The 27703-nt window shown below is 37.5% G+C and overlaps 1 protein-coding gene across 8 annotated transcripts in view; it reads left to right on the top strand.

Annotated features, from left to right (window-relative positions):
• The window catches only part of LOC117207934 (potassium voltage-gated channel subfamily H member 6), a 142486-nt gene that overhangs the window by 34934 nt on the left and 79849 nt on the right, over positions 1-27703 (top strand). For all 8 annotated transcript variants that reach the window (XM_033448672.1, XM_033448721.1, XM_033448697.1 and 5 more), the window contains exons 3-4: positions 6444-6602; positions 15080-15230. In XM_033448672.1, coding sequence (XP_033304563.1) covers positions 6444-6602; positions 15080-15230 — 310 coding nt within the window. The remainder of the gene's footprint in view (positions 1-6443; positions 6603-15079; positions 15231-27703) is intronic.

Here is a 27703-nt window from a genome sequence, read left to right as displayed (position 1 = left end):
TCATCCACAGCGTTCTTCTCCGTCTCGTCGTTGGTTTAAAAGCCGTGGAACCACGAGGACCTAACGAGACCCCCGGACTACTCGACCGAAACAAAGCAAGTGTTCTTAGCATTGGTCGCCTAACGGCACGTGATCCTTTAAACCGCATCTTGAATTTTCATGAAGAAAAATCGTTGGCACGCCGCCATTTATTCCGCGACTTCCTATGCGCGGACTCGACGCGGAGAGAAGTGACGAGGAGGAGCGTTCGTTTCACGGTAAGCCGTGAAAACGAACGTTTCACGCCGTCAAACGAAGCCTTTTCTCCCAACCATCTCTCTCTCTCTCTCCTCTCTCTCTCATTCTCTCACTCTCTCTTGTTTACACAGGCTGACGTTTCAATTAAGTCGGAGTACCACTGGAATTTTCACTGGTTACTTGTTCCCCTTTCGACTTCTTTTCAGGTTCAATTTCTGGAATCAAGAAGGCGAACAAACAGAGCTACTCTTATGGTTCCTTACTGTCTTTTTCGGTTTCTTATATTGTTTCCTTCTTTCTTTTTGTGAGAGCTTCTACGGATGATGTTGAATTTAATAGTAGAATTTGTTTAACATTCAGTGAGTCGTTTCCTCCTTTTTTTGCTCCTGCTTTGAAGCGACCTGGAGCTTGAGCAAGCAAAAAGTAATGAACTCGGAACAAAGCAAGTATCCTCGTCACCTCGTCACCTCGTGTAAGCGTACTTCGTTCATTATAATTAAAGTTGTCATAAAGAAGTTCGTCCCTTCGTCTGTTTATAGCTTAACGAGGTGTATTCTTCAACCAGTTGATAGTTATCAATTCAAGGTTGAATGAACAACGACTTTTCTGTTTGTGATTGCATTGAGAACTTAATGAAAGTTAAAAATCTCCAAATTCTGTCTTTCGATCAAATACGAAAATCTAGTTAATTAGGGGATTTGAATCTTAATCACCGAATCAAGGCTCTGTTCTCGAATACTTACGCTATAGTTTGGAATTGTTATGTTCAATCATTAGTTTAGAATTGTTATGTGTTCTGTGCAGGGTCTAAATAATTAATAGAAATTTCTATATTTATACGATCGGCTTCAACTATTCGGTATTCCAATTTCAATTTGCATAATTAATTACGAAATTAAATAGAATTAATGGCATAATTTGAGAATGGAATAATTTCCAGCACCATCGTGAACTATTATGTTTTCTCCAAGTGATGGAATATTTTTTGCACCTAATACATATAACGAACTCCTATGAAGCATCTATTATTTTAGTACATCTCTTTCACCTTAACAAAACAACATTTAAGTCGCTTTAGTGAAATTCTTCCAAAAAGGTTGCATTGATTCAACTTCCACACATTATCTCTCGCTCTTCATTCAAACGTGCTTAATTAAGCTACAAAAAAGAGAGCAAAGTGTCAGGAGATTTGGAGGGTTGTTCCTTTTCAGGGTGAATTTCTGACGACGTGAAAGTTTAACAGGCGGCAGTCAGTAACGCAAGCCGCATGAAAAATGGAGCGAGAAAATGTGAAAGGCGCAACCTGGCCCGCCGAGGGCTGTTTTACACAGTGTTTCTTCCTCGCATGCTCGCATTTCAGTTGGATCTGACAAGCCAGCTGTGCGTGACCCGTCTGCGTGCGTAATTCCACAGGGACAAAGGGGAAGCGAGAGGAAAAGTGTAACAGAGAAAGAAAGCCAGCAATGGATCGATAGGACAGCTTGCTGTGACGTTGCCGAAGAAACCACACGTATTGCACATATTAGCCGCTATCTAGACACGAGGAGCAGTTTGGCCGAACCGAGAATGTCTCTCTAATTGATCGCTGAATTTTATCATCTTCCACCTGTCATTAAACGTATTCTATTTTCTCTCTCGTTAAACATCCTGAATGTATTATCCTGCTGGATTAGCCGTGTAATCGGCTGGAATACATACAGTGACACATGACGATATTTGAGTACTTAATGTAGAAAATCATTGCATATATATCATTTTTTGAGTATGAAATTGTGGATATATAATTTCTAGTTTGTGTAAAACTTATTAAAATTTCATTAACGTTAAGTGGCAGACGATTATCACGTTTATTTTGCTAAAATTTGAAAGAAATTAAAAAATGTATCGTCGTATGTTTTGTGAAGGCCATGACCATAATTGATAAAATATAAATAGACGTCTTAAAGCAATGCTATAAGTTCCGAGTACATAGGTATACCCCTACGAAAGATTTAATGAAAAGATCAAACAGTTCCATTGATACTGTTCCAACATTGCAACCGGTTATCGAGTCTTCCAGTCACCGCCTCACAAGGGATTATGTAATACTTCCTCGCCTGCTGCACAGCCAAACCATTATTTCTCCGCCCTTTGCAACCATCTAAAAACTGCCTAAAAGCGCAACCAACTCTTAAACATTCTACTCTCAATCTGTCCTACTTAAAATAATCTTTCTCTATTCATTCGTCGGTGGTAAAAAAGACGCCGTATCCATATTTTTTTTTTTAAATCCAATCATCCCTTAGATTTTGAACATTCTACTTTCACCCTCTTAAACGTAAACAAGTCTATTTCCATTCACCCATCAATAGCCGAAGAGATGCAACATTCACAATTTCTAAGAATCCAGCCAACTCTTGAACATTCTCCTTGCTTGCTTCTCTATTCGCTTGAAGAAATATTCCTTTATACACCCATTAGTATACTGATATATTCATAAAGGTTGGTTCGATATATTCATAAAGATCGAAGAGACGCTTCATCCACAGAATTTCGAAATATCCAACCAATTCTTAAACTTCATTTTTACCCATTTAAAAAAGTATCAGCTCTATTTCGAACGATCTTTCTCTATTTAGTTTTTCATCGATGATCGAAGAAGCGTCTAGAATCAAACAAGTTGAAGCTCCATCCATAATTCATGTCGTTCTCGAGCAAGTGGCCGATCACGATTTCGCAATGGCGAATCCTCACGGTACTAGACTCATCATCGTTGACATTCCACATCGATGACGTTCAACGACGAGGATCCAGGTGGCCTGTGGCACTCTTGGCACGCTTATCCGACCGATTACGCTCACGGCGTGCCAGGGTGTGTGTTTTCCATCTCGGCACACCGGCCGGTTGCGCAAGCAGGCCTGTCCGAATCGGCAATCCGAATGCCTGGCCACGCTCTTCTGGTCGACACACGGGACACACTTTCCTTTTGTCGAGCCCTTTTGGACCGAGTCCAACGTACCTTGACTCGTAAACACACGCTGCCTAATTAGTTGCGCTCGCAGAGCTCGCGACAAAAGCCACCAAGTCGCTCGTCGTAGTCGTAGTTAATCGTGTTCTCGTGGTTACGGGCTTCCGTGACCTTGACGCTGGCCACAAATGCCGCGAAGAAGCTTTTTACACTCGTTCGATATAGGATACTCGTTCTCGTGATTGGAAACCGACCGTGATTCGCGTTTCAACCGATAGTTTGGTGCTTGGATTGGAAATCTCGTGCGGATTGCGTTTTTGGATTTGGATTTTGGTTTTGTGAGGTACAGTGACTCATGGAATACAGCATGTATTTAATAAGAAATTAGCGTACTATTATTAGTATCCTATTTATATTGACAGATAAAATACTTTGCGAAATATATGTATACTTGCACTGAATACCTTGCATCTTCTGTGTACATTTTCAAATTAGTTTCAAGCATCACTACAATCATGATAATCGAATCTTATATACGGTATTAATGAAATTTCGAAATATTTCGTATAATGTACATAAGATATTCGTAAAGTGTTTCTACAAACGTGCGAATATTTTCGTGAACCACTGTGAAATGTATATGATATACGATATCCTTATTGCTTAAAACATTCTCGAAGGACAATTTGGTTTTCCAGGAAATCAGCCGAGTCCTATTTGAGCACGTTTGCATCCCCACCCCATCAAATTATAATAGTTTGCGACGCGAATCAAACGCGTGGGAGGTTATTCCGTTGTCGAAAATCGTGGCGTTAAGATACTCCGCGTAGCGCTTATTAACTGCGTAATACTTTCATCGTTATCCTTTTACCGATCATACCCACGCTACTGTTAACTCTGTTTAATCAACGTACGTTTTTATTCAATAATTTATGAAATATTATTGTAATTTATAACTAGACTGTGGATTTCTATACAAATTTTTATCTTTATGGACACGACTACGAAAGTAAATTCATCCGAGATGGAGATTCATTTGATGTATCAAAAATTATAACAAGCGTCCTACTTTGGATATTTTGCAAATATTTTTATATGTCACATGCATTCTGTGCGTTCTTGCATTTCCAAATTTCATATAAACGCATAAAAATCCGCAGCCTCCCTTTTATTTATCTTAAATTATTTTCCTCTTTATCGTTTCTCTGGTTATTATAATCATTATTACTACTAGTGTCATCCTCGTTACAGTTCCACTAAAATTTTCTAATAGGTTCAGATTTCATAATATATTCACAAAAGGGTTCTACAAATGTTCGAGTATTTGTGAGCAAATGTCTCTCCAACAAATTTCTGGACTAACAGACAAAAAGGAATTTTTTTTTGTTTCGAGATATTAGTTACATGTATTGCCTTTATCATCATGTACTTCATTCCCAGCATTCGTTTCTAGTTACTGACGATCACTGTAGCCAAGTACTCCATTACAAGTTTCATTCATGTCCCTGAACGAACACTCGTCCAACATTCGCCGTGTTTCACGTTGATTCAGAAGTCTCTTTGCACAGTGCTGCTTCTCCAAGTTATGCTATCCGCACGTGACACGTGGCGCGATAATTCCTCGAGTCGTCACGAATCCGAATGGAACATTAACAAAGTGGTGCAATCGCGTTACCCCACTTTTACAATGTTACGTGGCTTCTGCAAAAGAATTTTCGAATTACGACTATGTTAAGCTGTAACGTTGGTTGGGAGAAATACAGTGGCCCGCAAAAGTATTCCTGCACTTCCTGCACTATTTCTGCAGTCGATATCTTTTACGAATATATCACGTGTGTTATATGAAGCATTTTCAGATCTCATTAGTATTATAACGATATTTACATATTGCAATGACAATTATCGTAATTATACGTGAAATTTTTAACGATCCTAAAAACGTACACAGAAGTTACAAGATACAAGTACAAATATATGTATATTTCACAGAGATCGCAAAAATATTTAATCATAATGATCAGTTTATAGCTATTTTCCATAATACAGTGTTCTCGTAGCTTGTACGTATGTGCACCTTTAGATTGGTTTCAATTTGACCAATATAATCAGGACAGGACAGTCGTGTCTCATTATGTGCATAAAATATTCATTCCTTTATTGATTCTATAGTTTGATTCTCAGTATTGACATCCTTTCCTGTCGGAAAATATTTAAAACATTTAAACAATCTACCAATTTCAAAACAGCCACTCATCTACGATATTAGTAAGTCTTAGCATTCGTTAGAACCGTCTTTAATAATTATCATTATACGTTTAAGGCGACTATGTATTCGCACTAAATTTTTTACTAAATATAGGTATGCGGTAATATCTTGCAACTTCTTTGTACATATATTTTCATATTGAGTTCACGTGTTTCCAACATGATCATCGCATAATAAAAATTTGTATATACGTGTGCATATAAAAGTCCCTATGGTAAGTGTAGGAATACTTTTGTGAGCCACTGTATTTGGATAGAATCCAGACGCGATTTATTCGAAGATACAAGCTTTTATTGCCCGCTGGTTGCTTCGTGGGATCCTATGACTAACTTCAAACAACACACGAGACGTTTAACGGACTTGGATTCTAATAGACGTTCGCCGAAACGTCAAACGTGGATATTTATCGCGCCAGACACCCATGTTCCCATTTAACGTGACCGATAAAGAAGCATTTCAAAAAATTGTTGCTGGAAATCAATACTTGTTGTTCCGGCAGTTATCCCGCGATGTTTCTGCTTCTAATGGACTATCGTCGCAAGATGCATGCTTGGTATTAAAACGAGAATTGCGGTATCACAGAATATAGGGCAATTGTTGTTTTAGTTCCTCAATAATTCAACGTTTCATTTGCTACTGATCTCTCTTGTTATTACAACGAAAGTTTATAGCAATGGGTAGATTGCGGATCTTTATGAGTTTATGGGAGATTTAAAGGTGCAAACATGTACAAAATTGTACATAATATGCAAAAATATAAAAGATATTCAAGCTGAAGTATTTGCTGTAGGTTTTAACGAGTAAAATAAATTTTTACACGTACAGATGCTATTTGTTTAATTGTGGTAATGCAAATATGCTATTGCATAAAAATACGCAATCTGGTAACGAGTTTTTGTACGTAGGAACGAAAAAACTTGAAAGATCGTTTGTTTCAAAGATAGACGTATTACGTGGGCGCGAGCTAATCGGATTAATCTTTGTTTGTCACAGGCACCAAATTTCTGTGCAGCGAGGTGATAGCGCTAATAAGGAGCGAGGTGGACGACATCTGCTTGCAAATTATAAATTTCGAGGATTTGAGCTCGCAGCCACCTCCGCAGCCTGCAATTCCGCCCCCAAGCCAGACCAACAACAGGCTCGTCACACGCTGTAAGTTCCAATTTTTTTCCCCCGCCCCCTCTCTCTTTTACCCTTCTCTCCTTTCGCCGTTTCTCATTTTCCACTTTGAATCACTTGCTTCACGGAAACCTCCATAAATTTCATGTCCAATTTGTATTCACGTTGTTGCATTTACCGCTGTATATTTTTTTCGTACCCTGTTATGGAATAGTTGGCAAATTAACGCTTAAATAACTCATTATGAAGTTTGGTACTGTATCAGGTGGTTTAAATCGGACTTGGAAATATATCCGTTTAACATTAGAAATATCAGAGTGATCAAACTAAACGATACCAATAATTTTTCATAATTATTCTATAAATTTAGAATAACGCACTTTTGTGAATTTCGATGATTTTTATCTTTTGTTTTACTTGCTTTTAGTACTATTAGTAACACTGTTAATTTTATAGCATTGCTGTTAGTTCTAGTGTTAATTTGCAATGCATTAGGTTGTAGCATATGAAATGTTCGTTTCCTTCGGTTAAACGAAACACGATTCTGGTTTTCTTCAGAGTACGTTTAATTACACGTTAGCTACTAGTGACGCATACACTGCGCCGATTCAATTATCATACTTAGCTTACTTAGCTGCTATTGTATTTTTTAATTAGCACGTTTCGAATGAACGATTTCAGAGGAGAAAAAAAGCAATGAGCCGTGTATTAATATAAGTATTATTATTGAAACTATATTTTAGATAATCAAAGTATTGTCATTAAAATTATGTTTGCCTTTAGACTAGTTGTAGAGACTGACTCGAATTTCTTACGAATTTATTGCGCCGTTACAACAACAATATCGAAAAACATCCAGCCCTATTTCAAACAAAAAACACGAGGAATAAAAGAGCTTTAATTGACATTCAATCTCACGTTAATGACACTCGAAATCAATAGTAGTCTTTTTCATATAATCCAATGAAAAATCTGAGACCTTCAAACGAACATTTCATACGGAACAAACTAATAGAAAACGCAATGCGTTGAACAGATAAAAATACGTTCGATCGCGCTAAAAATGTCACACCCACGCCTCTGTTTGTCCTATTTAATTCCACAGACATTCTCTTTTTCTCGCATTGCCTTCGTTGTGCAACGTCGAGGACACTAGGTCACGTAGTTAAGTGTTAACACGGGGTGTGTCCGTAGGAGCGTACTTGGAGCGCACTGTGACCTTCCTTGCCACAGACTGATGTACGAAAGGTGCTTGTAAAAATTACCACCGAGTCGCTTCATTGTCTGACAGAATTCAACGCGCCGAATTCTTTTTCTTTGCAACGACTAATTAAATTTCGCAGAGCAAGTCTCGCGCTTCCCCTTGTTTCCCTTTACTCGATTGAAACGTTAATTTCACACGATCACCGGTTACGTCGTTTCACAAGCATCAAACGAAGCAATCTGTTACTTTGTGTCCATATACAAAGATAGGAATTTCTAGTTTGTCGCTTAGAAAATGTTAATAACAATATTAGTTCAATGGTACAAGTACTATATTTATTTTTCGTCTGCATTCGAGGTTTCGCTATCTCGACACTTCACGAAACATTCAAAGGCAGTTGAAGAATCTCGAAAAGTTTAGGAGTTGTTTCTACACCTTAACAACGTCCTGAGATTGGAACTTATCATTCCATAATAGTTTACACGATCCAAACATTGTTGCACAACTTTTGATTAAGCCAAGATTAAGAAGATTCGACTTCATGGTGGCTCAAAGGTGATTTTAGGATCTTGAATAATTTAGGATTGATTTTACGCCTGGAAGAGGACTTAAGAGTGTGATTTATTCAAAGATAGCTTTACAATTTTGGATTAGGATAAAAGTAGATTCCTCGACGGTACCATTTTTCATGGTAAGGATGATTCGAGGATTTTGAATAGTTTAGAATCTTGATTTTATGCCTTGAGTTAAGATTGTGATTTATTTATAGACGATCCAAAGACAGTCTATAATTTTAAATTAATATAAAAGTAGAGTCCTCGAGTTCTAACGATTTAAGGGTGGTTCTTGTATCTTGAATTAATTTAAGAAAAGGATCTACGTCCTGAGTCATTTACCAATAGAATCTACTCTCTGTAAGCAGTCCTAGAATGATTTTAGAATTTACGAAAGTATAGTATTCGTAATAAGATAGCTTCCTTACTCGTATTATTCTTGAAAAATTATTCGGTTTATTTGCTAACTTTGTTGAAATTTTAGTCACATCTTGGATCTACGTATTTGCGTAAAGTAACGCGTAAAATTAGATTGTTTATTTAAGTCTTGTTTCGCAAGCGAATACTTTGACGATGGAATTATGGAGATCAATTTTACGTGTATCTTCCTCTCTTCTTTGGATGATTAAAAGCACAGGTGGTTGAATGCCGGGGAAATACAAGTGTCTTAGCTTGCCAATTTTTTCCGGGAAAAAAGTGCGCTTCTCGAATGGAACCTCTAGTGCACCCTCGACTTAATTAAATGCAGTGAAATTAATTAAAATAATTATCTTTGTAGGAGAAAGGTTTAACGTTCAGCAATCTCGCGTCGATATTTTATACTTTTAATTCTATTTACTATTAAATTAGTACTTATCGATGAGAATTACTAATTTTTAAAATATTTAATTAAGTACGGAATTAACCGATAATAAACACTCTACATTCGATATTTAATCATCATTATTATAAAATCTAAATAAAACGGGATGGAACATTTACATTATATGATACATCACATGATGAAAAGATCGTGAAAAATATAGGACGAAGAATTAAGAAATAAGTTCACTACTTACGAAATTAGAACTAATTAAACATTCTTATCTTTAAAACTGCACTCAAAACCAAGTAACAGCAATTACATACTTAGCTTTCAAAGGCTTTTTACGTAGCTAATTGTCGCGCAAATTGCAACGCGTAAAGCAGCTACAGCGCAATCATTACTAAATCAAGGCGTCATATGTGTCCCGTGGAAGTGTCATTTTAGCTTGCGTATTCCAGCGCTCGATTGTTCGAATTCCAGAAACACGAGACAAGTGCTTGTTGCTGTAACTACCTGAAACCACCCAACGCTTCTATGTAATACTGTCCACCCTAATAATTTGCACTTTCCGTATTAGTAATATCAGAAGTGATTTAAAACTTCCAATGTCAATCTAAAATCACATTATATAAAATTACATTATACTATTAGATGATAACCAATTTCGCCACTCACATTATTAATTTTCGGTTCGAGTCACGAATTTTTCTATCTAATTCATTGGACATTGGATTTTTGTTCATAGCTCTAATATTTTGGCTATTTTGTGTATTTCTACATATTACGTACATTCTACGCATTCTTGTGCTTTTAATTCTACGCAAATGCATAAAAATCTGCAGTCTACCCGTGATATATAATTTCACTAAGAATCTTAGAATCGATTCAATCGTGCAAGAGGGTGCACAAGAGGCGAACGCAATTCCTTGGAATCGTTCAGTGGCCATTAAAATCACTGACAGAAGACAACGAAGCCACAGAGAAAAGAGGAAACGCACGTTGGACGCTTGACACGGTGTCTTGCCAAAACGTTTCGTGCTATGTTCACATATAGTTTCCTGCGGCTTTTAAGCTGGAGAATCATTATTTTCTGCTGCACCGATCGGTATAAGACAGCGTCGTCGACATTCAGGGCCGGCCCGTTGGCAACTGGGCCATGTAGCACACATTCTACCACCCGACGAAGATTATTACAATCGGAGATCGAGGTCAGATTTGCCCGCATAATGAATCGTGCAACGATACCCTGCGCCACTCGCGAATTGTTCTTTCACACGTCCTTCCGCGTGTCACGTTTCGATCGCACGAAACGTACGAAGGGCAACCGCCAATCTCAGTCGATTTTCTTAATCTCTTTATTTCTTTACTGCTGGATTTCTTTATTTCTTTATTTCTTTACCCACTTTACTTTTTCTCACAGACAGGGCAGGATCATCTTATGAGAAAAGTTTGAAGTTTTCGATCGAGAGGCCCCTTCGAATAGTCCGCCGAATCGTAATTGATCCGCTGGCTCTCCTTCTCTGCCTCGACTTTTGTTATCGTCTCTGACTATCCCAAGGTTTAAGTTTTAAGCGGTAAATTCCGAATAGGAAAGCTTCCGATTAAACGAGACGGTACGAGTTTTGCGAATTTTTCTTATCAACCTTGGACCACTTTTTCCTTCATTTGTATTTCAATTTCCTTTTTCCTGTTCTCGTTCGTATTGACGATAGTTTCTTTCATATGAAAATCGAGGAACTCGGTGAAGAAAAATGGTAAAAGTACGGTGTTTACCAAACAGACAAGGCAAATATGGGGAACGATGTACGATAATATTTATCTACAAAATTTTCTTACGGATTTTGCAGGTCTCTTCATGGATACGTGTGGCAATACTTCTTTATTAGAATAGTCTATTTAATCTGCAGTTTTCTTATTTATCTAGCGTTCTTTATTTTTATTTATTTAGGGGTTTGTCACAGACTTCCAAATCTTTATGAGTACCTATAAATATGTTCAGGAACATATAGATTTTCTTATCAGAATATAACTGTAGCCACAATTCCCTCAATTTAAAGATCCGTTCACTTACACCATGTTTCCTCCCTGAATGCCTCAAATACAACAGCCAGAGTAGTCTTTTCTGACCGAATATCCAAACTCTAAATAAGTTCAGCAGTAACCTGAAAAGCTTACAACTGCACAAGATTGATCCACAACCTTTGGAAATGAATATTTCTTATCAATCTTGCACTACCTTTCATCAACTTGTATTTCAATTTTCCTTTTCCCATATCCGTCATCAACGATAATTTCTTTTTTAATTTTTTAGCAGAAGAACGCTTGTAACAAGTAGAGTAAACCTGTGTGTCCAAATGGCATTACCGATTCTTCGGGCAATTTCAGTGCAATTCCGAGCACACGCGCGAGTACACTAGGGTATAGGAGAGGGACACGCGAAGAGGAAGAGACGCGTGGTCACGTTTTATATCTGGAAGTGTTCGCGAAACTATTTTTAGGATGACGCCGCAGAACAGTCGCTGGACGTGTGTGGCGCGCCTAACAGTTAACCCTGACCCGGTAATAAATATTATACTCCCGTATAGGAAGCTATAGACACCCCACCTGCGGGTTGATAAATCCACCCTCAACCCCCACGGGCGAATCAGCTGATGGATACAACCCTGGGAATGAAATTGATTATTAAAATGGACGTGGAGTTGTCTGTGGACGATCGAGCCACGTTTATTTCACTTTTATAATACATATAACTCATGAAAGTACTTGAACACTTGTCGAAAACTTTTATGAATATATCATATGTACTGTGTAAAATATCGAAGAATTTCGCCCAGTGAAACATTTCCATTATATCGATATACCACGATGGAACCATTTTTAACAAATATTGCACGTTTAAAATCGCTATTTATGACGTGTATTAATTTTATACTAGAAATATATTTGCAATAGATACCTTGCAACTGCTATATAGGTTTTTCAGTTGGTTTCAAATTTATATTAATTATCGTAATAATCGTGTCTCGTTACAATATTAATGGAACTTCAAAAATGTTTCATGTGAAACGTACAATACATACCTAGTAGGTTTCTGTGATAAATGTCACAAATATCTATAGAAACTCTTTATCAGTACTTTGTGCGTGTTATGCAAAACATTTGAAATTTTCACTGTACCGTAATGAAACCCGACTGTCATGATTATGTTGGTAAAGTACGAAGCAAATTTGAAAATCAACATAGAAGCTACAGAATACTCAGTGCGAGTATACATAATGAAATTTTAAAATGTTTTTTATATGAACATGCATACAATAACGTAAAAGCATAGGAAAGTTTTCCATGGTAAATGTTGGAATATCGCCGCGAGCCACTCTATGTATTTCCGTGATATTTTACTCGAAGTTTCAACGAGAATCGAAAATTGTAATCATTGCCAAACAATTTTTAATTAAATCTGATCGTACTACGAGCGCAAGCTTTAACGTCGATAGAAACTGATATCGTATTTATTTCTTGCCAACCGATTAATTTTCTGTCGATTTTTCATCGACTCGTTTCCTATTACACGATCTCTTTCGTCTTTCTTTTTCCTTTCATTTCTTTTTTAACGATTCCAAGAATTTCTTTTACTCCCTTGGTAATAGGATGAAGGATGCATTTCATTTTTTATCCAACGCATGTAACATCTAAAGACACAAGGCTGATCATTGTTATACGCTTTATAAGAAGGACAATTATGTGAAACGACCCAATCAATCTTCGAGTTTCTTTTTCTAACGAGCTGTTATTTCGAGGGACATCGTGTGAGAAAGAGGGATGCCTTTGTCGCTGTTTAATAACGATCGATGGCCCTGAGCATCGGAGAAAATTGCACCCATCGCTTCCAATCGCAAACACCTTCCGTTTCCATGCTCTTTCTTTTTTAATCTTCGTCCTCGACAAGAGCGATGATTCTTTTATCTTCGTGTAGGATTTTAAACGGATTCTTGCGTTTCCTAAATCATTTATATTGTTCAACTGTGAGGAAAGGTAGCGGCTGTCCAACGGCCAATTTGTGACAAACTCACATAAACTGTTATAACTCACTTCCTTCGCTATATTTTGTTTCAAAGCAGTAAGTACACTTTTTATTTTTAACAAAACTTCAACATATGATTTAGGTTATGAATTTTAAATCACACCTTCTCGCAATTCTCGTAATATATTGGCGCTTTATATTACTTAGTTTCTTTGTCGTATAAAGTGCCAATTTAAATTGTCTTAAAACTTTCTAGAAGGAATATGTATTATTGATCTTTTTTTTTTTACTAGAATTTTACACTTTATTGGATTTTTGTATCCTATCAAGATGAAAAATGTTCACTATTTTGCTTTTGAAACGCACAAAGGGATTCATTTTACGGTTTGTTACAGTCACTAGCTTTTTTCATAGTTTTACAAATACAATATACATGGCCTAAAGAAGAATCTGAAAATTCGCAATACCTTTTTCAATAGAATTCTTCGATATTTCCTTTTGAATTTTGCTAGTACCTTTTCGTTCATGTGATCGAATGTAAAGCAGTTATTGTATTTCGGTACGTGAAGTTCAACGACTCGCGCTTGGCCCAAAATCAAAAAGCTTTACGATGATCATACAGAGGCTCGTAGAATTCGTGTGCCAACGATCCAATCGTGCATATAACGATAAATCGACAGTTTCGTACCATCTGGTCCTTCCATATAATTTCTATACAGTTCAGCATAACTCGTAGTAATTGATGATTATCGAACTGCAAGTGAATATTGATTAGGTGTTAACATTTATTCAGATAAGTTTTCGAACTTAGTGAAAAATTGTGTTCGATTATATTATAAGGTACAAGAAATTTTATTGCGAGTCAAATTAATCTTTTTCCATCGAATTATCTGCGTTGAAAATATTTGCCTAGTCTGGAGAAACTGTACCACCACGCCACTTGTAAAAATTTGTATGTTTTATTCTATTTTCTAAATTTGTCGCTCACTTTTTCCAATTATTACTTTTCTCAGATTTTTCTCCTAAAAACACAATTTTTCTCATAGCGTTCAGCGTATTCAAAGCGTTAATTTTCCAAGCAGAGTCATTGTCCGTGCCCTCAGTGCTCTCAGGTGTCCGTGCAACGCGATTCATGATCCTATTTCCTCTCACTCCAGCGAAAGTTTGTTTAATCCAACCGGTGACTAACTTCGTTTACGCGTAACTCACTCAAACACCCGAGTTCGATGAGAAAAATATATTGCGGAAAGTAGCACGTATAGAACAACGTTGGAAAACTTTTTCTGATAATATTTTTCCGGTAGTATTATCTTCATTATTATGCCAGTATTATGCTCACCGGTTTGTAAAATAATCATGAATTTAATGAAATGCAAGAAAATTCTAAGTAAATTGTAAAGGTCTATGCAAATTTTAAATAGAAATTTGTTTCCCTAACTATTACAACGAGTGCTTCATTTTGCATATTTTATACATTTCTGTACATTACGCAATCTGTTACGTATTAATTCAAATACTGATTGTATTTGTAAAAATCATTAATTTTTTTTCAAGTATATTCCTTCGACATTATTATTTATAACGATATATCTTTATCGCTCCCGAAATAGTTAGTTAGTAGTTGTAAAAGTGATTAAAAATTGATGTTAGATGTTATCTACGGAATTAAAAAAAAATATAAATTGCAATATTTCTCGGATTGTATACGGACATAGCGTGTATTTGTGCGTCTTAAAAATTAAATTTCCCATGAATGCATAAACGTCTGCAATTTAACAATAACAAACTACTAACGGTTTGATGGAAATTTTTCATCGAAACGATATGGTAATACGTGATTTTTCGCAATATATATTTTCTTCGATGCATAGCTAGCAGTTTCTACTAACAATCACTAATAAGATTCAATGACGTTGACTCGAGCAGTCGACAGGGCAAGGGCGTCCTTTCGTGCTGGCCTCTCCAGGACCGGTGTCGTTGGTCCACCAAGGGTCAGGAATCGACCGAGAACCACGACCAACTTACCTCATCGACTTGCTGACGGGACCATCCTCGACGAGGACGCCTCTGAGAACTGGTGAGTTTTCCAACTTTCGTTTAATATTTCATCGAACTTCCGCACGTTGAATCGCGGACCAAGATAGGAAAGCAAATAAGTTTATCGTACTGCTTTCATTTAATTTATGATATGCGGTACAGCTTAGTGGGAATATTAATGGCAAAGAAATGGAACTTAGAAGACGCGAAAAGCGCGAAGAATTTATTTCTTATTGTTGAAATATCGAAGGTTTCTTTCCATTTTATTTTACATTTTTTAATCGATTGTTATAGTTGCGTCAATTGCAATAATGGGCTATCAGTGAGGTTGTTAGTCAATTGAAATTATACAGGTTTTTTAGTTTCTGGAAAAGGTTGGCCCGTTTTACAAACATCGGCAATCGTAATGTTTAATTAAAATTTGTCAAATTATCCTTCATAGATTTATTGCCAATCTATCTATACAAGCAATTGTTTCTTTCATTGCGATCGATCCATATGAAATTGAGGAGATTTGCGAAACACGAATATCTTTCTCTATATTTTATATGTATGTTACATGATATATCGATATATCTTTCACGATAGTATCAAATTGGAAGTAAGCAAAGAAAATAGTAACAAAATTATATGGAAACCGGGCTCTCTTCGGTCACAATTTCTTCGCGTAATGAATAAAATCACGATCAGAAAATTAACCTGCAATAAAAAGCTGCAGGGATTGATTATGGCGCAACGAAATCACCGTCTTGTATGAAATTTCGCGAAATTTTCTTGTCGAAAAAAGAATCTCGCGTGGAATTTCACTTGCATCGTACATAATTGGTCCAGAAAATGTCTTGATTCAGAAGTTGCTGCTGGGCTTGTCCGGTAGTTGGAGTTGCGCGAGCTGATTTGTCGTACTGCGGGTGTTGTGCAGAAGCCAATTAAGAAACTGACGAAGCTGACCTAACTAAGTACACTTGGCTCGTTAATGATACAATGTATTGTTCTCGCCGGTTTTACAGCGTATCCGACAATGAAGCTGGCATTCGGTTGGACCTTTGTGAACACCGAATGGCCGTTTCGATATCTCGTTAACCGGTGCCGCCCCGTGTTCTCTATTCCGATAATCGATCGTCGGACAAGCCGGCAAAGAACCGAGCAATAGAAATCTCAATCGTTTTATGTAGCGTTTCGCTGAATTGAATTTTCAAACGTGTCAGATATGTTCCGTGGCGACGATAGCTTTCCATGGTTTCGCTCGAACGTTGATTAGAATTTCGTAGCTCGTGGTGCTTGGTATTTGCGAGCGAATTTTGGGTCGAGTGCGATTCTGTTTTAATATTCGAATGTTCCACGTACCCTTCTGGGTTGATTAAATTTTTCATACGACACATATGGTTATGGAGAGTATCTAACATGAAAATCGAATGGGCAAAAATGGTACAGGATGGGAAGAGAAGAAAGAGAAGGGAACAGAATGACGAAAGAGGGAAAAGGGAGACGAAATAGATGGAAGAAGAAAACGGAATAGCACGAGGGATGAAAAGTTAAGAGGACAGAGAAGAAGGGATAGGAAGACAAGACGAAAGGGCAAAATAAAGGAGAAAGCATAAAATAAAAGAAAGGAACAATGATGGGAGCAGTATAGAAAAGAAGAGAGGGCAAGGAAGGGAAAACAAGAGAATACAAATTTCCCTAAGGCTTTTACAAGCTATTGGAATTTCGCTATTAGAATTTCACCATCAGAACGCTTATTGTTAATCTTTAGTTTCGGTCTTTCATAAAGGAATATTTACATTCCATTTAATAATATAGATACCTATTAATTTTTCAATTTTATTTATTTACTGTGAGCTCGGTTCTTCTATTTCTTTTGCTAAAACGACTATTTCAATCTGTGACAGGATTAATATACTGAATATTTGAATGACTCATTTTACCAGTTAATTGGGGAATTTAATTTTATAAATCTCTCATGGGGTTAGATCGTAGTGTGCGTAAATAAATAAAAGCGACGGCGAGTATACACGTCAAACACAGTTAACTGGTTAGGTGATGATACTAAAAAAAATGGACCTCGTTCGAAAGATTCGTGCAAGGTGCCACCACCAAAGGTAGACACTTCTCGATGTATAGGATCTCGCTTGACAGCGAGGGGGGAAAACATAGTAATCTGGGATGATCGAAAGCAGACACGAGATCAAATATTGGCATCCGCCCGAGTAAACAGTAGTTCCGTGTGGTACCACTGAATTGATTAAGGGTTTCGTAAACAACCCTTATCGATATCTCTGCCGCACGAATGGCTCACGAATCGTGACGCGTATTTCTTTCAACGTGAACGCCGTCTATGCAACCTCTCATCCTTTCTTTTCGTCTATGGACGCGATTCGTGACAAATCGTAAATATCACGATTCTCTTTCGAACCTCGTAAATCTTTGTCATGATGACATATTTTCGCGTGACATTTATGAAATGATAGAACTTCTGTGAATAAGGACGAGTCGATATAAAAATGTTTTCCAAGTATTTGTTACTTATTAATTCATTGCTATAATACTACAATATTATATAGTTTGATATTACTATTTTGACAATTCCGTAGCGTTGGTCCCTTAATTGGTACTCGTCAAATTGCCGATGGATATTCTATAAATAATTAATCAATTAGGAATTCGTCCGACAACCAAAATAAGAAATAAAACGCTGGTGGTAAAAAGTACATATACGGTAAAACTTCGCTTATCCGAACTGGGACGTTTATTCGGTCCAGTGTCATTGTAATGCCCGATTTACCGAATATGTTCCTGAAATCCTACTATCTGATTGCAGGCCATGTGACGCTTATACAAATGAATGTTTTGGCCTTAGCGTTTACAAATTTCAGCTTAGCAACATTCAGTTATATGAAAATTAACCCCCATTATACGAATAAATAAACAACTAAGGAAGGGAAATACTAGTGAACTCCTATTATCCGACTGATCCAGTTATCCGACACGTCTTGTTCCCCGACCGTGTTGGATAAATGGAGTTTTACTGTACTACGTTGTGTGCAAAAAGTATTTATACACCATCGTATCTATTGTAGCGTTTATATGCTAATTAATTACATCCAAGGAAATTTCGTATAGCTACAGAGACTTTGATACTATGCAAATGAGATTTAGAAAGCTTGATAAAAAATGTTCCATTGGAAAGTGAAAGTATGTGCAAATACTTGTTATAACAGTTGCATGTCTATCACCGCGTCAATTAAGTATTATATCTTTCGAATTGTCACGTAGAACCAAGCGAAGCAAACGTGGTCGATTTCTATAAGTAACATTAACTTCTCGATCGAAGAAATTGCCATTTCCCCGTGTAGAAGGAACAGGACGTTTCTTTTCAAGGAATCAAGATCAACTTACCATCGCCGTTTCTCTTTATATCCTTCTTTTGTGGCTTGCTTCCTTATCTTTCGTAATCGACGAACGATCGAACATCCTTAGCTAGAAGCAATTCCGGTCTTGGCAATTGTAGCACTACAATTGCTACCGCGCCAGCAATCTCTCAGCCGATCTTTTAACAGTTATCTTTCTCCGTCGATTTTATCACCGAACGCTTCTTAAACTTTCCTCGTGCCTTTCGCTGCCTCGTTCGTCAATGCAAATTTTGCTTACGAAGCGCAGCACTCGGATTTCAGTATCAAGAGGATAAATCTGCTATCGATGAATTTAGCTTGATAAATACCTTCGAAAGTCGAACATTTTCGTGACAAGTTTCCCCAGCAAGTTTCGTGACTTTTATTCTACGGAAATTTAATACGATTTGCACGTTTGCTCGATACTGCCATAGAGTAATGTTGTTGATCAAATTGATTAAATTTTCGATACTACATCCTTGGAAAAATTGCGTTCATTTTAGGATATTTAATCTTAGAGTAAAGTATTGGTTTGGAATATTTTCCTCGTTAAATATCTTTAACGAGGATTGAAATGTCTTGTAATATTATCAGCTCGATAATAAGACATGTATAATAGAAATTATGAGATATTTACTACTAACGTATATTTGGCAAAGAATTAGTACACAACATGATCATCACTAAATAGTTATTTTAAGGATAAAATATGTGTTAAGGGTAGTTCAACCAGAAATCTCGAGGGTTTATTAATACAATCAACAAGTATACTATAATCAATAAATACAATATTTGCATGAAGTATCTTGTTATTAAGTTATCTAGAAGTATTCGAATAATTCCGTGAGCAATTGTACTTAAATAATCAAACGAGAAACCGGGCGAGAATTGGCTGTCTTGCAGGAAAAGTTACACGCGTATTTCACAGCGTTGTAAAGCAGAGTTACGTTTATCACTGGCCGCTTCTAGGGCAAGTGAAAGAAAAATATGTTTTCGACGGTATTTCCGATAAAAGGCAGCTGGCACGGTCGCAGTTTCTCGTCCAGTACGGATCGCCAAGACAGATGAGACTTATATTTTCGGAGAACTATCGCGGAAAGAATGTCACCAGAAACAGGAAATGCGTTGCACGCTATCGATTCGGGTGATTTTAATACTTTAATTGCTTGGAGAAACCAATTTCCACCAGAGTTACCATCAGATCGATATTCATTAACCTAATTCGCTGAAAAATCTTTGAATAAGATTTTTGTTTTTCCACTTTACGGATTAAGGAAATCTTCTCGTTGTTCGTGCAAATTTTTATAGCTTACCAATTGCTTGAAATTAACCACTTTTTCCAACTTCGTGTTCTCAATTAGTTGAAAAATCTATACGGCGCAATGTGTAATATTTCCAGGGGAAACATTATGATTTATTGCCTAAATAATTTTTAATTAGGTTGGATTAGCGAGTACAAACAACGTTGTAAGTACAATGCGAATTCGATTCAGCTGAATTAAAATGAATAGCTTTAACCTAGAGCCATTAACATCATTTTCCACGCAATGATTTTATTTCACGACAATTTGTGGTTTGCGAAAATCATTACGTTTATAAAATACATTGACAAATTCACGGATGAATTTTCAAGTGGCGTGGATGCTATCACGAGCAAACAATTCGTAATTAAACCGTAATTTAAGTGATCGTATTGTATTTTGTACATTTTTATCTTTCAATTTCCTACGAATATATAAAAATTCTACGTATAAACTATTCTAATATCGTAAAGTAATTCGAATTAGAGGTCGGTTGAAATTTGAAAAAACCGTGTACGTCGTCTTTCTGTGGTTCGTTTACATTTAAGAGCTCCTATGTGACTAAAGTCACCCAGTTCTTACAGTGATGTGAGAAAGAAATAAACAACGTTAGAGCAGAAGGACGGTTTCGTGTTTCAAGGGGGGATGACCGAGAGGTCAGAGTGTGCGAGTCGAAAAGTGTGTGTGTTGCGAGAGTCAGAGTTGATCGAGACGTCGGAGAGTAGAGTTGAGAGAATTGATCGAGTTGTCAGTGTTGTAGAGTTGTTAGAGTTGCTAGTGAGAGAGAGAAAGAGAGAGTGTTAGATTCGTTGTGACGAGAGTTGCCAAATAACTGTAAAGTTATTTGAGATAGATACGAGTATCGCATTTAGTTTCAGTTAAACAAACATCGTTTTCTGTCCAATTAATAAATTGTAAGTAATCGGGAAACAATTGATATCTTAATTTCCACGATACTACACTATAATATTTAAATATTAGACTAGGTCACGCTGGAATGATGCATTGTCTTGCAATGTCTATGTAAGACTTAGCGAAAGGATGACACTGGTGGTCGGAAGCTTAACACGCAAGAGAGTTGGTGCGACATAAACAATCCCCGGAACCGCGAGGCACGACGAACGACAGAGAATAATACGATCGCAGCTGCGACCTTGGAGTCAGACAGCAACTAACGGAGACAGCGTACACGCTGTGGTGTTCTTCTCTTCAAGGTAAAACCAGGTGTACTGTTTCGACACGCAACCACCGAGCGGAAAACGATCAGAAAGTTGCGCGGCGACGATGACGGGTACCTTGAAAATTCCGACGAACCGTGGAAAAAAGATTCGATGGCAGCCAAGGGGGCACGCGATGGTAATTTCGCAACAGCGATAGGGATCTGTTGGAAAAGAAAAGAAAAAAGAAATTGTGGGCCGACAATCTCGGAGCGGGACCGATTGTCGAGAATTTCGAGGTTGGTCGGCGTGTTCATGACGGGTATCTGCCAACGATGCAAACATTTGCAGATTCACATCTGCTATATCTGGATTTTTAAAATCTTTTTCTTCTTTTACTTTTTTGAAAGCTGGAGGAAGAGTAATTTTTTGAGGACGAAAATGTGGTGGTTTTTTCGGAGGTTGTGATTTAGGTGATATGGTGGAACTTGGTAGACCTTTGATGCAAATGGTTAATAGCTGGGTAATTAGAAGGTTTGTTCCCCGCAGGGAATAGAGGTACGTCATGAAATCGGGATTATGGTGGAATCACGCGAGTCGATCTCGATTCAGCTTTACTAATTGCCAAGATTTCCTACGTTGGTTGGTTGCTACGTACACTGAGAGATACAAATAGCTACAAAATAAATCTGCAAGACTCGAAGCAACGGACACCGTGAAAAAATAAGATTCTTGAAAACTGAAATATATAAAATATTTAAAAATTCTCTACCTTGCGCCCCTGTAACGATTAAACACCGAAGCGATCCACCAATGAAGCAACAATTGCTCCGAGTTAATCATCCAGTGTGCAAAGTCTGCGGTGTGCGGTTCTGTTAGCCTGGGGAGAGCGGGAGGTTCCAGAGAAAAGAAAGTTTAGTCGTAGCTAGCTACTGATTAACAGTAAGAGCTTGATTACAGCTGCAACTTTACAGTGACAAAGAGAAATGTCCCGGTTTTACTGCGCGCTTCAAGGTGAGCCCCGTTGAACACGCAACGTCGCGTCGCACAGTGCGGCATTTGAACGAGGATTCGGGACAGAAATGAAAATTCGGAGGCCGCGTTCTCAACGTTTACCTTCACCCGCCCTTAACTTGGCAAAGGTAAACACATTGGGGGATGTTAACGCCGAGAGAAATCAAAGCGGCACGTGTTAACATTGATAGGGTGTCAACATTGGAAAATGTTAAGTTAAGATTAATATCGGGGGGGGGGAGGTTAACGTTTGCGAATGGTTTTTATCCTGACATTCTTCACTCATGGATATGAGTCGTCTAAGAGAACTTCCTTCTCGCAAGAGAAGATGTTTGAAGAGGCAAATATTCGGGGGAAGTTAAGGTTGACAGGTAAACGTTGGGAGATAAACGTGGAAGTAAAAATTAGGGGAAGGTAAACGTTGCAGAGAGGTTGATATTAGCGTTGGAGGGAGGTTGAATTTGGGGGCGGTAGAACGTGGGAGGTCGGTGAACGTTGCGTCGCGGTGTGGGGGACTGAGAAACGATTAGGTGACTGCGACAAGACTACTCACAGAGGGAATAGAAACGCGTTTTAACTTCTCTCTCGCCGCGTTCAAATTTTGATTTAGTACGTCAGAGTATTTGTTATCGCTAGTGTTATCATCTTGTAACGGGTGAACTTACGAAGAGACAGGTACTATATTTGCTTCTCGAGAATTAAATATTAATCGCGTACTTGTCTATTGAAATTAAGGAACTAATAAAAAACAAAGTTGGTTAGCTTGACTGCTGAAAGGCTCGTATTTATCTTCGTTCGAACATAGATATATCAAGCAATTAAATTTCTGTGCCATCGAAACAGTTTTTCTGTAAAGAAATGAAAATCCGTTCACGTTCAATTCGAGCAGAAAATGCTCCTCGAGGTCTGTTTGAAGAGCGCGGTTCTATGCGCCGGATCTTTCAACGATCGTGAAGAGATAGAGGCATCGCGTGAATAAATAGAGGCTGTGAATGAACCTGCTTGAATAAGAATGAAAAAAGAAGGCGTGAAGGAGATGAATGAAGGAGTTGGTTTGAGCCTGAAGATTTTATCTCGCAATAAGGAGCGTGCGTGACCATAATACGAGTCGAAAGCTGCATTAAACTCGTGGCAACGTCAAAGCATATCTAACTTACATGTTGGCCTCAAGGGACATACCTGGACCGGAAATGGAGCGCAACGCTACTAGATTAATACGTATTTTAAAAAATTTCCCGCAGTAGGTGATGTTTCTTCTTAAAAATAACGTCAGATAGGGGAGTTGATTTCAATACTGGAAAGATCAGTCAGGTAATTCCGACCCATTAATCGGCAAAATTAATTGGCAAAATTTATTTTCACTGATAGTTATAAGTGTTCGTAAACTTTTTACTTTAGAGAAAGATCGTGCTTTGATCAAAATGATAATCGATTATTTCTTTTAGCAATCATTCTGAAGATAACGATGTTTAAGGGAGTCGTCATTGAAAGCATTATCTTTTCGACACTAATTGCACGCAGTTTGCTCCGAGAGTAATTAATTCTAATTAATCGTTAACCGTACATTCGATTCCTTTTCATCCCGATTTTTAACGATCTTCCTAACGAACAAATAAATAAACTTTTGACGCACTTTTAGAAGTGGAATTTGCCGATGAGTCGGAACAATTTCAGCAATACGAAATTGTTAATTTATAAACAGTTAAAATCCAACACTTAGGACGATGAAATAATTCCAATAGATAATGCTACTGGAAACAATTTAAGCGAAACGAAGCGTTGCCTTTTCAATAGGAAAAGTAATTTAGCCTAACGAAAGCTACGAGTCTCAAATGGAGAGAACCGATAATTCAAAGTATATCCGTGCCAAAGTTGACTTTTAAACCCGGAGAAAGGCTCGAAGTTGAGAGGAGTTTCTTGTTTCAAGTCGGCGACATTGTTCCATGCTCGTTTCCCGTGAATTCCAGAAGATTCGGAGGAGAGGGGGGATTCGAAGAAATCTAGGTCTTACCTCGCTCGTTTCGGAAAGTTACGATGGTTTTCGTAATTGGAGACGCTTAAGCGAAGCTTTTTGGTGGGATCGTTTTCGAGTTTCGGGTATAACGAATCGACGCGAGGATGGCTAAATTGGAATTAGGTAAACAGTGAAGTATAACGGCATTTAATCATCGAATGGCGGGTTGAAGCTATTCATTGCGAAGTTACGGCTATGAGAAATGTTGTACCTAGTTGTAAGTAATGTTTTTGGCGAGGCAAGATCATTCGTATCACTAAACATTAATAACCGCTATAGTTCAAGATGGAAGCCACTTGCTGGCGAGTTTAAATGGCTGAGGACCAAGCATATTTCGCGTTTAATTTATTTTATTGTTGTGGAAGACCCAGTGGCAGCGAGATGCAGTAAAATCGTTCGAACGTCCAAAGTTTATGTACTTGGACCGTTAAAACGAGCGAATTGATAGAATTCTCGGAAAATAAGCATGTGAAATCACTGTCACGACCGTATAAATTATACTCTAGCTGTGACTCAATCTTTACTGTTGGATATTGTACCTATTGTTCGTATACTTTACGCTGTTCTTACATAAAAATATTTACACACTTCATAAAAATGGCTTTACACACGTACGAATATTTAATCGTTGGTACGATTTCGACTTTTTCATATTTTGGATAAATACGCTGCTAGCAGCTTTAAAATATTAAATGTTACAAAGTTTTACTGCTTCCCTTCTCTTATGAATTCTAGTTATTGCTGGAATCTTCATTCTTTGTATATCCTTTGTACGATCGAGATTTTTCTACATATTACATATTATTTCTACATATTTGCACTTTTATAATATCGCTGATCCTCGGAGATTCCTTTGCCAGGTGTTTGCGTTTTTCCTATTGTTGCAATTCTGTCTTAGAAGATTCCTTCGTTGCTGAAGTTGCTCGTCGTAATGGCCCATAATAGAATTGTCTTATTTGATGTAAGAATTTTTCCAAATTACATTTATACATTTTCCGAGAAAGCTACCCACGCCACTTTACAGTACAAAGACTAATTCAGAGTTGCAAATATGCTAACTGACGATTACTTACGCAGATAATTGAAAATTAGTGTTGTATCAATTACTGTATTGCGGATCATACGCACAAGGTCTCCGGATAACAGGCCCGCAAATGTAACTTGACGACGATGCGTGATATTTCAATTACGAGTTATCCTAAAATTCGAGAACAAGAACGACAATAATTCGCTGCTAAACGGAACGTGCTAGTTTCCTATCGAGCCGCATTATGGTTGTTTTCAGAGAGGCCTTCGCGTGTTCGCACGCACTCGTCGATTTCTAAACAGCAAAAGCGTTCTATTCGGTCTGCGATTAACAAGAAATTGCGAAAGAGTATTTGCTGGGTCAAAGCAATTTTATCGACTGAACACGATTCGTCGCGTACACAAGAGGAAAGTCTCGAAATACGAATTGAAAAAATCAACGAAATTTTAAGCAGCGGTAAAACAGGAGATGTAAAAGTAGGAGGTCGAGCTCTGTGACTTTTCTATCTCACGTTTTTCGAGTTAAAGAAAGAAAAAAGAAAGAAAAGTGGGAGAGAGAAAAAAAGAAATAAAATCCATTAGAGAACGCGAGAACAATTGAATCATTAATTATTCAAAACGCTGTTGAATTAGTGTCGAGGTTCGTAGTTTTAAATTCATAAAGAATTTGCGACTCTTTGCAGGGAATAGGTGCGAAAACGCGAATCGCGTTTGAACGACGCACATGCAAATGTGATTTTGCGTTGGCCCTTGGGAACTCTTTCAACGTATTAGCGTGCTATAATAGGATGGATAGGGTGCGGCATGCGGAGACGTGAAAAACTTGTAATTCATTAGCCATTCTTCCCTGTAAATTGGCTACGGCTGATTAAAACGAATATTCAACGCACACTGCAGTGATCCACGAAATACGATTAAAGAACAGAGGGCAAAAGAAGGGAAATTATATAACAGAACGATGTTTAACCTTCGAGCAAAATGTCTCTTTGATTTTCTTGAAAATTCGAGATTTATCCGGACACAGATGTTCGAGTATTGATAAGAATCATTGTGGACACTGGAAATCGGATTATTAAATAAAACACAACAAGTCGTTATTGAAGTTACACTATTTATCGCAGAAAATGTTTTTATCTTAAAAATGTTTTCTTTATTTTTCTGTGTCATTTTATACGTCACTTAAATAATTAAATGGACGCATCATGTGCGTTAATAACACAAATGTTATTACGTAAATGTAATAGTGTAAACACGTTGCTCAATAGCGTAAACGCGTATCGATCTCACGGTATGGACGATGATCCTCAATCGTGATTTCCTCGAATTAACAGTGAATTAACGGCGAATTAACGGTACAGAGTTTGTCAAACGGAGATGCACGTGCCACGCACTATAATGAATCATATTGAAGCAGGGACCCATGCAAATATGTACACGACAGCAATTTACCACATTTTAGACATGTAAATTCCTTGAACCCACCCAACAATAGCGTGCAAACGCCGCAAGGTAAAGTTGCGCCGATGAAAAGAGAGCGCGGCCAGCTACGACTCGGGGTTGAAAGGGGAGAGGCGAAGAAAAAAAAGCGGTAGTCCATTATGTGGATCTATTTGTATTACGAAATCACTCTGTCAACACGGCGACCGAGGAATCGATGTCAGGGTTGCCTGGTCGCAGTAAACGTCGACAAAATTCACCGTGTTTTTAACGCGATTTCGATCGCGGCTCCGACGTGGCGAGGAAATTCAGTCCTTTGCATAAAGCAAGGGTATTGAGAACTTTGAAAGGATCAAAAGAATATGAAATGAAAGGAACGTTGCTACCATTCTTTCTGTCCAAAGAAATTTCCTTTTATCCGTTTTTTCGAATTTCATAAAGATTATGTACAATGTACATACAATATACTGATTATCGAAATTTATTGATTTATTGATTCATTAAGGCTCGACCAATGAAATAATATGTAACGTGTGCAAACAAAATAGCTGTATATATTGTTTTGTCAAGGTAAAAGATATTATTAGAATAATGGATACCTCGTAGAAAATCATTACACCAGTCAGGGAGATGTATAAAAAGGATTTTCGCGATTCAAAAGAGGACAGTTTATTGTAATACAAAAAATACTTCAATTTCCTGAAATTTCGTAGCGTTACACAACCTACAAGTAGAAGTAACGACGTGAAAGATTCGTATTGCACGAATTTGTGAAATTTTCTTTCACAGCTGCAGCTTCGAAAAAATGAGCTTCAATCGTATGAATTTGTTCGAAAAGTTCTATATCAAATTTAACGTCACGGGAATCTGACTCTTCGTGGATTAATAAAAATCCATCAAAAATGATCAATTTTCACAGAGTAACGACTCTGTAAAATAATTTAACAAACTCTTTCTCTCAAGTAATTCTTAAAATATCCAAACATTCGTTCTACTTTAGTGAAGAGCATCCACATTCCTAGAACATGATTAAATAACTTATACAAAAACGCTTTTTGTCGAGACAAATAGCGAAAGTGCGCCATTAAGTCAAAAAATTCGACGAACTCTTTGCGAGGGCATCCGGATTCTTTAAACGGAATTAAGCAATTTCTGCAAAGTAGAAATTGCCAAGA

Source organism: Bombus bifarius, unplaced genomic scaffold, assembly GCF_011952205.1.
Source record: "Bombus bifarius isolate JDL3187 unplaced genomic scaffold, Bbif_JDL3187 scf7180000007966, whole genome shotgun sequence".
Lineage (NCBI taxonomy): Eukaryota > Metazoa > Arthropoda > Insecta > Hymenoptera > Apidae > Bombus > Bombus bifarius.
The sequence above is the reverse complement of the archived record's forward strand: the minus strand, read 5'-3'. Positions and strand labels throughout refer to the sequence as shown.